Source organism: Lepisma saccharinum, chromosome 17, assembly GCF_977018435.1.
Source record: "Lepisma saccharinum chromosome 17, izLepSacc3.1, whole genome shotgun sequence".
NCBI lineage: Eukaryota > Metazoa > Arthropoda > Insecta > Zygentoma > Lepismatidae > Lepisma > Lepisma saccharinum.
The window spans coordinates 23,732,036-23,746,504 of record NC_139245.1 but is presented as its reverse complement, the minus strand read 5'-3'; the positions used below and the strand labels follow the sequence as shown (position 1 = coordinate 23,746,504).

Below are 14,469 nucleotides of genomic sequence, written 5' to 3'. Positions count from 1 at the left end.
AAAATAATACCATCCTTGCCCCTCCCTGGAAAAAATCCTGCGGACGTCATGTATATGTTCAAGGGTTTCTACTAGGCATGGCCAAATGCGGATAACATTTTATCCGGACATGGGATAATTTTCTATCCAGATCTTAAATATTCGGATATTGATATTCTGATATCCTGATACAGGATATTCTAATATCCGTATATACGGATTATGAGGATATCCGAATATTCGTATTATCGCTTGCATCCGAAAAGGATATCGGATAATTTGAAATCGGATATTACGGTCATCCCTAGTTTCAACTGATTGTCTCACGTTCTTGATACCGAAGGTTGTGGATTCGAGTCCCGGTCTAGTCGTGGGCGCTTCTTTGTGGGAATCCTTTCAGCGATGTCATCGTTCACCCTTGTTGGCACGATTAGCCAAATGTGACAGAAAAGCGACGCTTAATTAACATAAGGGGCATTCCAGCGTTACATCTGTGGCATTTTACCCAAAAATTTAAGGTTCTAGACATGAGATTGGATTAAATTATTCATAATCAACTGATTTCATAGAATTATGATATACTTTGTGGTGTCTGCTAACAAATTAAAAATACTTGAGGTTGATGGCATAGGCTGAATGCATGAAAAGGATTAGCGTTACGTGTGTGACGCTTTAAAAATGTAGTAAATAATGACTTCATTTGTCTGTGACGCATATAGGCTGCAAAGCTTAGTAACTTTTATTGGTGAAATGTGCAAATTACATGCATTCATAAGCATCTAAACCTTAATGCCATTAAAAACAATAATAATTTCCATATTAATTCATTTTTACATGGAGTAGGACCACTTTTCGTGGAATGCCCCATAAGTAAATATACTAGAAAGCAGGGGCAAATCTTTCAACAGATAGATGTTTAAGAATATAAAGGGGGTGTAAGGGGTGACCTTTTGAAACAGCCTCACTTCCACGTAGAACATCTCGAAAACTGCAATGTTGCAGGCCAACGAGTCTCTGGCGCCTGGACCCACAGCCAGTGTAACCACTGTGCGAATTGTGTTTTGTTGTCCATATCTGTTTGTGATTGTCCCTCCATCATCTTCATCTTGTCATCATTCATCCCAGTAGCGTATACAGAGTTCAAGATCTGGGCTATCCCACTATGCCAAGTGGTCCTAGGCTATAAATAGAAATAAGTTTACCAACGCCTAAGAAATCAGGTTGCCAACTCATAAGAAATTTGGTTACCAACTCATAAGAAATCAGGTTTCCAACTCATAGGAAATCAGGTTGCCAACTCACAGGAAATATGGTTACCAACTATAAGAAATCAGGTTGGCAACTCATAGGAAATCTGTTTAGCATCTCATAAAAAATCAGGTTACTAACTCCAGAATCACCATCATCATCTAACTGATATGAATAATTTTATTTACAATTTCTGATCGATTTTTCTCCTGTATTTTATTCTCTAGACTTCAAGCTTCGCAGACAGCCTAGTTCCCCTTTACAATCTTTTATCCCTTCTCAAGGGAATCTAACACCCCTTTTTAACTTAGAGGTAAGGGTTTTTAGATAAGGGGATTCTTACTCGTATACCGTGAATGGTATACGTACAAATTGGCCACACGTCACGAAACACCCAAAATTTTTAACTCATTCATTCATCTCCATCATCATTTGCCTCAAGCGGCAGAAATGCAACGTTAAATAAACTAAATCAAACACACAAACAAAAAAGACACTTATATTTTTTTTAAAAAATGTACGAATGTGTTCCACTATACATTGCTTTAGGAAACAGTGAATGCGTTGACAGGGTTCCACGCATTCTGGACCTCGGCAATAGTCGGGCCCGGTCGTCTCAACGCCGAAACGTTGCTTTTAATGCAAGTAAACTGAAACATGACACGCCACAAATTACTGAAGCCGGAACGTTGCTTTTAGTGCAAGTAAACTGAAACATGACACGCCACAAATTACTGAAGCCGGAACGTTGCTTTTAGTGCAAGTAAACTGAAACATGACACGCCACAAATTACTGAAGCCGGAACGTTGCTTTTAGTGCAAGTAAACTGAAACATGACACGCCACAAATTACTGAAGCCGGAACGTTGCTTTTAGTGCAAGTAAACTGAAACATGACACGCCACAAATTACTGAAGCCGGAACGTTGCTTTTAGTGCAAGTAAACTGAAACATGACACGCCACAAATTACTGAAGCCGGAACGTTGCTTTTAGTGCAAGTAAACTGAAACATGACACGCCACAAATTACTGAAGCCGGAACGTTGCTTTTAGTGCAAGTAAACTGAAACATGACACGCCACAAATTACTGAAGCCGGAACGTTGCTTTTAGTGCAAGTAAACTGAAACATGACCCGCCACAAATTACTGAAGCCGGAACGTTGCTTTTAGTGCAAGTAAACTGAAACATGACACGCCACAAATTACTGAAGCCGGAACGTTGCTTTTAGTGCAAGTAAACTGAAACATGACACGCCACAAATTACTGAAGCCGGAACGTTGCTTTTAGTGCAAGTAAACTGAAACATGACACGCCACAAATTACTGAAGCCGGAACGTTGCTTTTAGTGCAAGTAAACTGAAACATGACACGCCACAAATTACTGAAGCCGGAACGTTGCTTTTCGTGCAAGTAAACTGAAACATGACACGCCACAAATTACTGAAGCCGGAACGTTGCTTTTAGTGCAAGTAAACTGAAACATGACACGCCACAAATTACTGAAGCCGGAACGTTGCTTTTAGTGCAAGTAAACTGAAACATGACACGCCACAAATTACTGAAGCCGGAACGTTGCTTTTAGTGCAAGTAAACTGAAACATGACACGCCACAAATTACTGAAGCCGGAACGTTGCTTTTAGTGCAAGTAAACTGAAACATGACACGCCACAAATTACTGAAGCCGGAACGTTGCTTTTAGTGCAAGTAAACTGAAACATGACACGCCACAAATTACTGAAGCCGGAACGTTGCTTTTAGTGCAAGTAAACTGAAACATGACACGCCACAAATTACTGAAGCCGGAACGTTGCTTTTAGTGCAAGTAAACTGAAACATGACACGCCACAAATTACTGAAGCCGGAACGTTGCTTTTAGTGCAAGTAAACTGAAACATGACACGCCACAAATTACTGAAGCCGGAACGTTGCTTTTAGTGCAAGTAAACTGAAACATGACACGCCACAAATTACTGAAGCCGGAACGTTGCTTTTAGTGCAAGTAAACTGAAACATGACACGCCACAAATTACTGAAGCCGGAACGTTGCTTTTAGTGCAAGTAAACTGAAACATGACACGCCACAAATTACTGAAGCCGGAACGTTGCTTTTAGTGCAAGTAAACTGAAACATGACACGCCACAAATTACTGAAGCCGAAACTTTGCTTTTAGTGCAAGTAAACCGAAACATGACCCGCCACAAATTACTGAAGCAGTAAGTTAGCTCTGCTTGCAAAAAGTGTTTGGACACCCCCTGCGATCAAGTCGAAACAAGCCTAGAACTTACCGGGGTGCAGTGTAGAAACACTCAAGCGTTCTGGTCAGATAAATTGGCATTTGGCAACACCACCAGCCGTCTCGAACCAACGTCACGATTGTAGGTGAGATAAAAATTGCGCATCGCCAGATTTGCACTTCACTTTTGGTTGCATTCCTGTCTTAGTGCATCAATTGTGCACACGTGTATATGTACAAAGAGGGAATACGAGAGTAATGAGCATGAGCATGGTGAAAATTTACCTGGTGTTTTTTTTTTTTTAGCGTACAAGGGTAATCTAGAAATAAAGTGTGACGCGGCGGAGGGAAGTGCAAATGTTTTCAAACGCTAATAACTTAGGACCTATAAGTAATACTGTACACAAGCCTAGATGCAAATAAAATTGTGGTCCTCCCCTCGCCTTGTAATCAAGGGGTCCCGGGTTCGATACCCGGCGGAGGCACAAGTGGTTCGGATCCTACTTTAAACTGTAGGTCCAGTCCCGATTAACCTTACTGTGCATAAAGTGGACTTAAACACCAAATCAACCAACCAACCCTGTACACTTTGCACCACGCCATGAGACATATTATATAGGGGATGTAGTGGTAGGGCACATTCTATCGATCTCGGCCATTTTGGGGGTGATGTGATCAGAACCACGCCTATAACACCAGGGTTGCCATAGTTACCCATTTAATTGAGGCTGGGTGAGCTCCAGAGCCATTTTCATGCGGGGACAAGGCAGGATAATTTCCGATCTTGAAATTATTGCTCCCCACCCCCACAACATATTTGTAACACAAACACCGGATTTACCCCCTGTGTAAATATTCTACAGTCCATTCTAGTAAAAAGAAGCGATTGTAGTGCTCCGGGCGACCTCCATTGCAATCTGCAAAAATCATGATGATGTAATCTTGCCAAGGAAATGATTCTTCATTTTCCAACCATTATTTTCAATCACGCTGGCCTTTGAAGGCATGGCTGTAAGGAGCAAAAGGAGGTCAGTAAATACTTGGTGGGCCTAAATGCACGACGATGAAGCAACTCTAGAAGCATTAAAATCCTTGTATCTCCCGAATGGATGCTCGGTACCAACCGGCGATAGTGGGAGATGTGCTGATGGGTGACTTCCTGATTATTCAATCCCTATAAATATTTACTTAATATATCGGTGATTTCATGATGATGACAGTCAGTTTTCAATTGATTTTTCTTTGTCCTTCACATTCCGACGCCTCTTCAGATCAAGTGCCCCCCTGGCCCCCTCTACGGGAGCCCTTGACCCTTGCCCTTCCCTCTGGGCACAACACCTGCTCAACTAAGAAGACCCAGAGTCTCAGAAACAAATAAACTTCTTAAAAAAATGATCATATCTCTGTTTATTGGTTTGGGAGTTACAGCCGAAAATCCAACATGGCGGGCGTCTTTTCAAAATGGCCGTAAGTCTGTCGCTGTTATTTGGTGGATTTTCTGGTGGTTAATGGGGAAACATTGGAAAGTAAATTCCATAGATTTTCAGCTTTGTATTTCGAATGTCTACCTCAAAGTCTGTTTTCACAGTACTATCCCTTTCACTCGGACGATGAAGTGAAACACCGTACTAGCGCCAAGATTTCTGAAACCTCGGAAAATATGCGAACTAAAGGCTTCCCCCTTTGAATTCAATTACGACACTAGCGCCACTGCTTGCATACCAGGGTTTCTAATACAGTGGTGGATCTATACAGTCAGACAATAAAGTGGGTTGTACGTACACACAATATAAAATGAGTATGTCCTTAATTTTGAACTTTATCATAAAATTGATGAAAAAATATTCGGACCTCAAAATACAAAATCAGTGAAAATCAATTTCCTGTCATCTGGCCAGTCGCAACTCATTTATCGCCTTTCGTATATTCAGCCTGCGAAAGTATACCTTTTACCTGCCAGTAGAATTTATATGCTCAGCCGTGATGGTCTAGTCGGTATGGCGTCTTACTGCCACGCCGGCGACACGGGTTCGATCCCCGAGGGGACACCAAAGTCGGAACTTTTCCGGCCTTGCTCCCCCCCCCCCCATAAGGCGGCTACGATACTCACCCAGCCTCAAATCAATGGGTACTGGGGACAACCCTGGAGGTAAAGATGGACGGAACGTGGTGCTGATCACATCACCTCCAAAATGGCCGAGATCGAGAATATGTGTGGCCCTACCCTTCATATCCTCTAAATGTGCTATGTACACGGGGAACTTTGCCTGTATTAGTGGGGTACAAAAACAACTTTACACAGCTATTATGGCGTAACTATTTATGATAGAAAATCAAACATGGTATCAATATAAAGAAAAACTCTCTAAGTTTTATTGCCACTTGGCACGCTTATGTAGCTTTGCCGCTTCTCCGCCAGGATCACTAGTGTGGCAAAATGGCAAGTGACCAGCAGAAGGCGTATTGTGTGTTGGAGTTAACGAAGACTGATTCAATCACATTGGTGCAAAGACATTTCTGCACGAATGACTGTAGTAATGTGTATATTCCACCCCTTCCAAAAGATCTGCCAGAGATACAATGGTGAATTGTTAGTTTCTTCGAAACCATAGTCGACGAAATGCTGTATCTTGTATGGCGAAGAGCTTGATTATCATTTGGACGTTTGCCGCTCGTCATGTCGTTCCCTTATTGGATCATTGAAATGTAAATCATGTGAGGAAAACTTCGAGAGTTTTTCTTTATATTGGTGCCTTGTTTGATTTTCTATTTTAAACAGTTACGTCGTAATAACTGTGTAAAGTTGTTTCATTATTATTTTTGACTTATCCTGTATAATGGTGACGTCACTGGCAGAGTGAAGGTGGGCACTAGTCCATCTCCTTATCTACCAAAACAGCCCACCTGAGGGATATACAGATAATGGAAATAAGTATTTTAACATATTGATGAATGTTTCACATAACGATGCTTGAGCCATTTCCAAAAACCAAATAGTTAAACCATACTGTTTGGTGTGGAGAACAGAACCCTAGCAACGGGAATGAGGGGGGTGAGGTTCCAAGGCAAAGAGGGCGCCGTCGCAAAAAGAGAAAAAATGAAAAAAGTAAATGTCATAGCGCTCTATTAATTTTTATATTTGCAAAGAAATTTATTAAATTTATCTTGCTCGCTTCGCATGGGATACAACTCTTTGTGCAACAGTCAGATCAAGCTCATAATTATGCTTAAAAAACAGCTTCTTTGGTGTACGATTTGTTTCTAATTGTGCGATATACGACTACCAAGTAATGATTAGAAAGATGTACTAACGCGTTTGAGATATGTAAAAACCCAAAATTGGCGTTTTGATAAAGTGATTATGGAGTTATGCACATTAAGAAAAGTAGAGAATTTTCAGTATTGGTCAAGTTGGAAAAGTTATAATAAAATGATACCTTGACGTGGTGTTCTATTACATTTATAGCAAATGTGCATAATTTTACAATGTTGATCAATTAGAAATATTATTTTACAACGATTCTGTATTCTATAGCAATTGTATTCAATTTTTCACGTAGTAGCTCATTGTAAGTTACCCAATACGGTAGAGAAGTAGTATCAAACGCGCATTTCGAATCCTTTTTCACGGGACTATTTCTTCTTAGTGACATTTGCTATAGTTATGAAACAAAGGATTTTTGTTGTAGTAAAGCACACGCACTTTAGACAAAAATTTATGCAAGTTTTCTATGGATGCCTTGTAGTGTCTGGAATTTATGTTTTGCGCGCCAATATGAAAAAGAGTGTAAGTTAGAAGAATGAAATTAGTCTAACCAGAAAGGAATAGGCGCTGAGTTTGGTGCAGCGGACACCTAAATCAATTTTCCGTACGTGTGGAAAATGCCCTCTCACGTATGCGACAGTACAACGGTGTAAAAAACAGTAGAATGGGATGAAATACACTGTGTTCTTCTTGATGCTTATTTACAATGCTATAATTAAGAAACAACACATAAGGGAATTGGAAATAATACTAAATTCAAAAATAAAACACCTGCAATAACTTTATTTCATTATTATGTACAACAATACAATAACCATTATCTACAGATACAAGCTACAGCTGGGGGATAACAATGACTCCTCCTTGTCCTTTGTTTGTTTTGTTGCTAATTTCAATTTTTTTTTTTTTCAAAATTTTTGTTCTTATAAAACCCTTTGCGTTTCACAAACATTATGTAGGACTAAATTGGTCCCTGGTAAGAGATAAATTAAATTAAAAGTACACACAAGTACTGGTATCACAATATGTCTACTCTAAAACCATATTTTGGTTGATTAAATGAGTCAGAGAAAATGTCGCATGGGGGAGGGAGATAGCGTCACTAAGGGGGGGAGTCAGAACCCTCCCCCCCCCATGGACCCAAGCTTTATCATTGGATAGCAGTCGAGTATGTGTTATAAAAAAAATATTTCTCTTAATAGTTCCTATATTGAGAAATAGACGTAATGCGTTCGACAGGGGCGATATACATGTGGATTATGAGACAGCAGACGCACTCTATACGTACGCACACTCATTCACACGTGGCCTCACATAAATGCATATGTCCTCCTTGTCATTGGGGAATAAACGGTGGGTTTCTTTTCAAGTTTTTCTTTTGGATGATGACGTCTGAGTGTGTATCTGTAGTGAACTTGCAGTTAGATTTGAAAATATATTTGTTATGAAATACTGCTGTAAGTATGATGATATCATCTACAGTTTAAGAAGTGTTTGTTTTGGAATATAGGGTAATTCAAATTTCAACAGACAACGCTCTCACACATAGCATTCTTCCTGATGCATCAGTCGTTGTCAAGGAGGGTACGTAACAGGTGAGTCGATAAGGCGGTTCGTGTTTCGAAAACTTGCCGCTTCGTTCGCTTTTGATGGGTTGTATTTTACCAGCTAGCAAGATATACCTTCAAGAGTTTTGGAAAGCTTTACTCAATCTTGAATGACACTTAAACCAAAGTTATGCAAAGTGCATGTAATTTGTGTTTAATGCTGATAAAATTGCCATGTGATTAGACCTACTCTTTATGCGAATAATTATCAATGCACAACGATAATCGGCATTACTAATTTAAACTGTGTAGACGAAAGCATTGCGTAAATTATTTCAAATATCATACATAGAATGCTATGCTTTTATTCTTACATGCATCTAACTGACTACTTTTCATGTGCATGAAGAAATAATTTATTATTTTCAAGCTTTAAAATAATAATATTAGAGGACCCGTATTTATCCCCACGGACTGTGAGATTCTAATTATCTCCTTTCGGAAACCCATATGACGTCATTTTTCGTCAGCCAATGCCAGTTCACTACCTCTGATTGACTTTCCTGTCATTTGCCCATCTTGAACCTTTGATCACAATAGACTCGTAGAAAAGTAAGAGACAAGTCAGTAAAGTGAAGAAGATATTGGTTGTGCAATAATGGATGAACACACTTCTTATGCATTTGTCCAATTGCAACATTTTGCCTTTCTCTTTACACAGCCAAACTGAGCAAAATGCCAACCGTTTTCAGTTTAGAAAGTGGGGGAACGATCGGGTAAGGGGTTGCAGGGAGTAATGAAACAAACATGCAATGCATCTTCTCGAAACTCTTGAGCAAATTAAGAAACTCAAAGTAGACCAAACGCAAATTTCAAAATGGAAATTTAGAAACACGCGTGTATGCACTTCTGATCTTCGGAGCATCACTTTCATGCCGAAATTTTCTAAACCCTTTCTTCAATGCCGTAGCGCAGTTTTCTGTGCCCAAGCTTTAATGGAAAGTCACCCACAGTAGCCTACCAAATCTAATAGTGACTAACATATTCAAACAAACGTACAATTTCATTTCTGAGGATTGAACTGAATATCCAGATTGCTGGTGTAGACCTGGCACCAAAATGTCAATTGGAATCTACTAGAGGGGCTATGGGACTCGATTCCCTGATCACGCGGCACTCAATGTCGATTGGAAGGACTTTACCCTCAAGAAGTTGTTGCCACACCACGGAGCTTATTTTTAACGTTTGTGGACCTCGATATCATTAATAGTAATTTTAACGATGCCATTTCTTTTCGATATACCACTGAACATACATTTCTTACGGTTTTTCAAAATAGGTCATAATCAATCACTCATAACACACTGGAAAAGAAAAACTGTTTCGACAGACAAAATCCACAAAATAATGGTGACACGTAACTCACACAAGGTATCCTTTGCGACAGAAATGGATATAGAATACATGACTATTTATCAGGAACGTACTGTTCTCCTCAGCCCAATTTTCTACTTTTCGGGCCCTTTGAAGTGTTTAACAGTAAGAGGAAAATTAACCTTGTCACAAATAACTTGTAACACTAACAGAGTAGAGCAGTGTGAGAATTTTTTCTTGGTTCTTATTTGAATATGAAAAAACTGCTTGGGCCCCTGTAAAATAATTGGTGGGGAGTAACATTTAAATACCACACGTAAAATGAGTATCAGTGGTAAAAGTTCATTAATTACAAGTTTTATTGTAGGCATAGGTGTTCGATAACCCTTCATCAATTTCATCATATCATTATCAATTGGCGATTAGTCAAAAGTGGCAGAAATGCGAGGTAAAATAAACTAAATCAATCAATGAATAAGGGGCGTGCCCAGAAAAAATCTGAAGGGATAGTGAGGGCATTATAATTTTCATAAATAGTGAAAAACAACACAGAGAAAAGAGACGAGGAAAACTAATTTTTCATGTTTTTGTAATAATAGTATTATTTAGAAAGTATTTCTTCGAGGGGTTAAATCCCCTTCCCAAAGAAATCTCCGTACTCCCTGATTCTCAATATGCATTAATGAACCAACAACCCAAGAAGCATTGTAAGAAAAAAATATAAATTATTGGTCGAGCTAATGTTGACATAGGATCATGAAACATAAATGAAACTTGAGCAGGAAAAGGATTTCAGAAAATTGTCAGCACATGATTTAAAGTTAATATGGGAAATAATTTTCAGAAAATTCAAAGCATTGTAGTAATTTTTGAACCCGTCACTTACTTTACACAATGTAGTTCAAGGGCTAAGATTTGAATTTTGAAATCCTTAACACTATATAACATTGCTTTGAGCTGATTCATACTTTATTGTCTATTAATATTGAATATGTTATTCATAGGATAATTTAAAAAATATAAATTGTTGAGTTCCGTTCTATTAATGCGCGAAGTAAAGTGGGTTTCGAACAGTTGCAACTCGTAACTCCTAAGATTATACTTTATAAAGGCTTGTGAGATGTTTCAAAATTAACAGCAAGACAAAGTATAATTTCATAATTTGTTGAACAATTTTCTAATGACATTACATATATTTTTTTGTACAGTTTGAGCATTCCTCCAACAGAGATTATTTCGTTTTAAAGAATTCTTAGTGTGATATATTTTTTAAGTTAGATGAAAAATTTTGGATTAAACAGGCAAAGAATTCTCAGGTTTACTAACCGTAGATTTTAGATGTGTTGTAAGACTTTAGTTTTGAAATGTATAGAATGAACGCACTTCTTGGAGCGATAAAATCTAAAAGTCATTAGTTTGTAATATTGATTGTAAAAATAGACTGAATGAAGACCAATAACAGCAATATCATTAAACGAGCTACCCCATTTATTGCATAACCAGAGATATGCACATCTAACTGTTATTGCTTTGCAAAACTCAAGAGTAAACCATCAGATAGCTCATATATTGCAAGATTATTGCCGAAAATTATAATTTTCTAATGACTCATAAAGGTTGGAGTTTTTATTTTAAAAGCTGTATGTATGAAAGATTTGATGCAAATTACTTGTGAGATTAGACATACCATTTAATTTAAAGTAATGAATGGCGGTTCTTGAATATAAATCAACATTAACTTAATTACTCAATTCAACATCATTACACAATAGCGACAAAGAGACACAGATAAGAATTAACACTCCTTTACTCTTCTAAGTTTCGAAAGGCAAAATGTATTCCAATCGGAGTATTCAACTGTGTTTTGCCAGAATCGGAAATGTTTCGATGTTACCGAAAATATATTAGAGTGCTTTGAGCCTGATCATTCACAGCCAATTCACCAACTATGGAAACAACACCAAGTGCTTTGTTCTAATAACCTGAGACAGTAAAAAGCCCACATTAAGTTAGCTGTGTATGCAGTTTCGTCTACACGAAGATTTTTAAATTGCTTTGTGAAATTCCATATTTAAGGAACATTGTTCATATCTCCAGGGCATGTTTTTCTCGGGAAGTTGTGAATTTATGTTATACATTTACGTTAATTGTACGGATGTGCCTGTAAACACACGCCCTTATATGTTTCATTTTGGAATTTTTAGTGAATATCCTTTTTCTATTTGACTACATTATTTACGGTAATTCGCATTATGCTTTAGAAAAAATCATAAATATCTGAGACATTCTTTCCTTAAAGTCACTTTGAGAATATCATTCCTCAGAGAATGTGAACTAAATTTTTTAAAAAAGTATTGTTTAAAACAAATTTGGATTTAATTCTGCTGGATGTGTAAATTAATCAAAACGATTTATTTACGTATTTACCATTACGTAAATTTGAAAGTGGTAATACTTTCAGTCAGCAGTAGCCCGCAAAGCCCATGTGTACTGTTCAACAGATTTGTTCAAAATGAATACATGCTTGCAGAATTTCTTCTCTTCTCGGTAGAGTCCCCACTCCAATAAATTATGCGAATAAGAGAGAATGTATCTGTGGATATGACCTGCGGTTATGTTAAAACTTCAACAACTTTTTCTATATTGACGTTCTTAAAGAAATAATAATAAATGTTTAAAAAAATCGGACCAAAGCAGGAGTATTGACATCCCAATTATCACAAATTTCGGTACGGCACTGTCCAAAAACATTCGTCTCGGATGTTTCGGAATCTTATGTTTTGAGTTGACAGAAGAATTGCAGGAAGTTTCAAGGTAAATACCGGCAAATCATTATAATACAAGCATATTCATTTTAGATTTTATGTAGAGGAAGCACAAAACTAAAGAATTGCGGGCATAAAAGTACGATATGTTATGTATATTTAGAATTCCAATTTAGATATCAAATTCTGGTGTTGTTAAATATTAATTCTCAAATATTGGTATTCGAATTACTAGCGATATACAAGTATAGAGATATATGGATATATGCAGGTCCATTTCCTGTATTGGAAGACAATGTATACTTGTTGGTACGATTGGTTTATTGATTAATCATAATTGGAAGTGTGTTCGGAGTTAATAGTTCCAAAGGGAAATAATTTGTGAGCAGAAAGTATTGAAATATACACCTCGTGTTTTGAGTATATGTGTCGTAATTTGAGAGAAAACTTATTTCACAGAGTTTTGGAAGATGAATTCTGTCATCTGAACGTAGGGATCTTGGTGGATTAGAGAAGCGGTTATAGTTGAATACCTTTGGAGCAGGAATATAATTATAAAGGATACGATACATAATTTTTAAAACATACGTCATGGAATTATGATATAAATAAAGTCGCGACTTCACAAAGGGAGAGGTAGAATTATTTATTGAGCATGTCAGTCGTACTTGTTGGAAATTCTTGTACATTATTGTTGGGTGGTGTTGGAATTGTTAAGTTGGGAGACGATATAGTGAAGGGAGGGGGAATATACACAGAGAAAGAAGAGAGTGAAGAAAATAGATTGTTATATACAATTGAGGTACTCGAAACTGCACATAATGGATTTCAAAGAGAGAGAGGGAGAGCGGAAATATTACTGACAAGATAAAACTCGTCCTGACATGAACGCAAACGCTGAACTAACAGTTGCCCTTAGCAAGCAAGTCAAAGCATGCTGGTACAGCGATCGGATCGATGCTTTTCTCCGTGTAGTAAATCCCTGATGTTCATTTCCCGATCCATCCATTTTTGTTGCAACCAAACATCAGCTAAGTTAGACAAATGCTTTAAAAATATATCATAATCACATTTCCTCGTTCTTACTCAAGAGGAAATTATGTTGAGAAGTCACCTGGAACAAGAACTTGATTGATGATCAAGTCTAATCTCTCTAATGTTGCCTCGCTACATCACCCTGATTGGCTCGTAAACGGAAATTGCAATTGGAATAAGAAAGTGTGTTGAAACCTTAGATTCTGAACGTTTTACCAAGTCTCATCGGCTGGTTTCTTGCTGTAGAAACCAATTTGACTGAATGAAAGGGTAATAGGGAACCCATGCAAATAATGAAAGCAGGTGACACGTAATGGGTCGTCAATATGTTGTACATAACTCATTGCTCACACGTAAGCTTCACATTTAACAGTGTATAAGGACAATCCGGAAGTTCCATATTCTGGATTCTTGCTTACAGCTACAATTGGTGAAGTATAGCCTGAGCGACTTAACGTTTCTAGGCGTGTCCTGTTTTATCGTGATCACCGAAGCTTTGTTTATACCTACATTCTTGATTTTTCATGCCTTGTGCCTATTTGTGTGAGCTTTTGTAAGAGACGTTAGGTGTCCCGAAACCTATTTCACTGTAGGTTGAAGGCCCATCGTTGTAAATGGCGCTGGGTCCCTCGACACTGCACACAGAGTCCTCTGGTGTTCGGGAAACCTCGGCTTCCGTCGTCTCGTGGTCGCCCGAATGGTGATGTCGTGTGGAACATCTCGAGCGATGATGAAGCGCCTAAAACAAATGAAATAATCCTGTATATTTCCTAAGTCACCACATGCAAAATTTTGAGAGGTAACAGTGTGATATTTCCAATAATTCATTATTCATTGTTTCAAAATTATAGTTACATGGTAGTTTTCTTTTTAAGTAACGTTAGGAGTGAATTTGCAACGTTGTTTCGTCAAATCCTTACGGGGGAAAAAAAAACAACTGAAAGTGTAAATGTTAACATTTAAGCCTCATGAAGTTAACACGCGAATATGAACAGTTCTATAGTTAGGTGAAAATTATC

At 37.9% G+C, this 14,469-nt stretch overlaps 1 protein-coding gene across 2 annotated transcripts in view; it reads right to left on the bottom strand.

The window, feature by feature from the left end:
• Positions 1–7,549: 7,549 nt before the first annotated feature.
• Positions 7,550–14,469, bottom strand: part of smog (G-protein coupled receptor 158 smog) — a 154,061-nt gene continuing 147,141 nt past the window's right edge. For both annotated transcript variants that reach the window (XM_083139145.1, XM_083139146.1), the window contains one exon: positions 7,550–14,189. In XM_083139145.1, the coding sequence (XP_082995271.1) occupies positions 13,986–14,189 (204 nt within the window). In that variant the 3' untranslated portion in view covers positions 7,550–13,985. The remainder of the gene's footprint in view (positions 14,190–14,469) is intronic.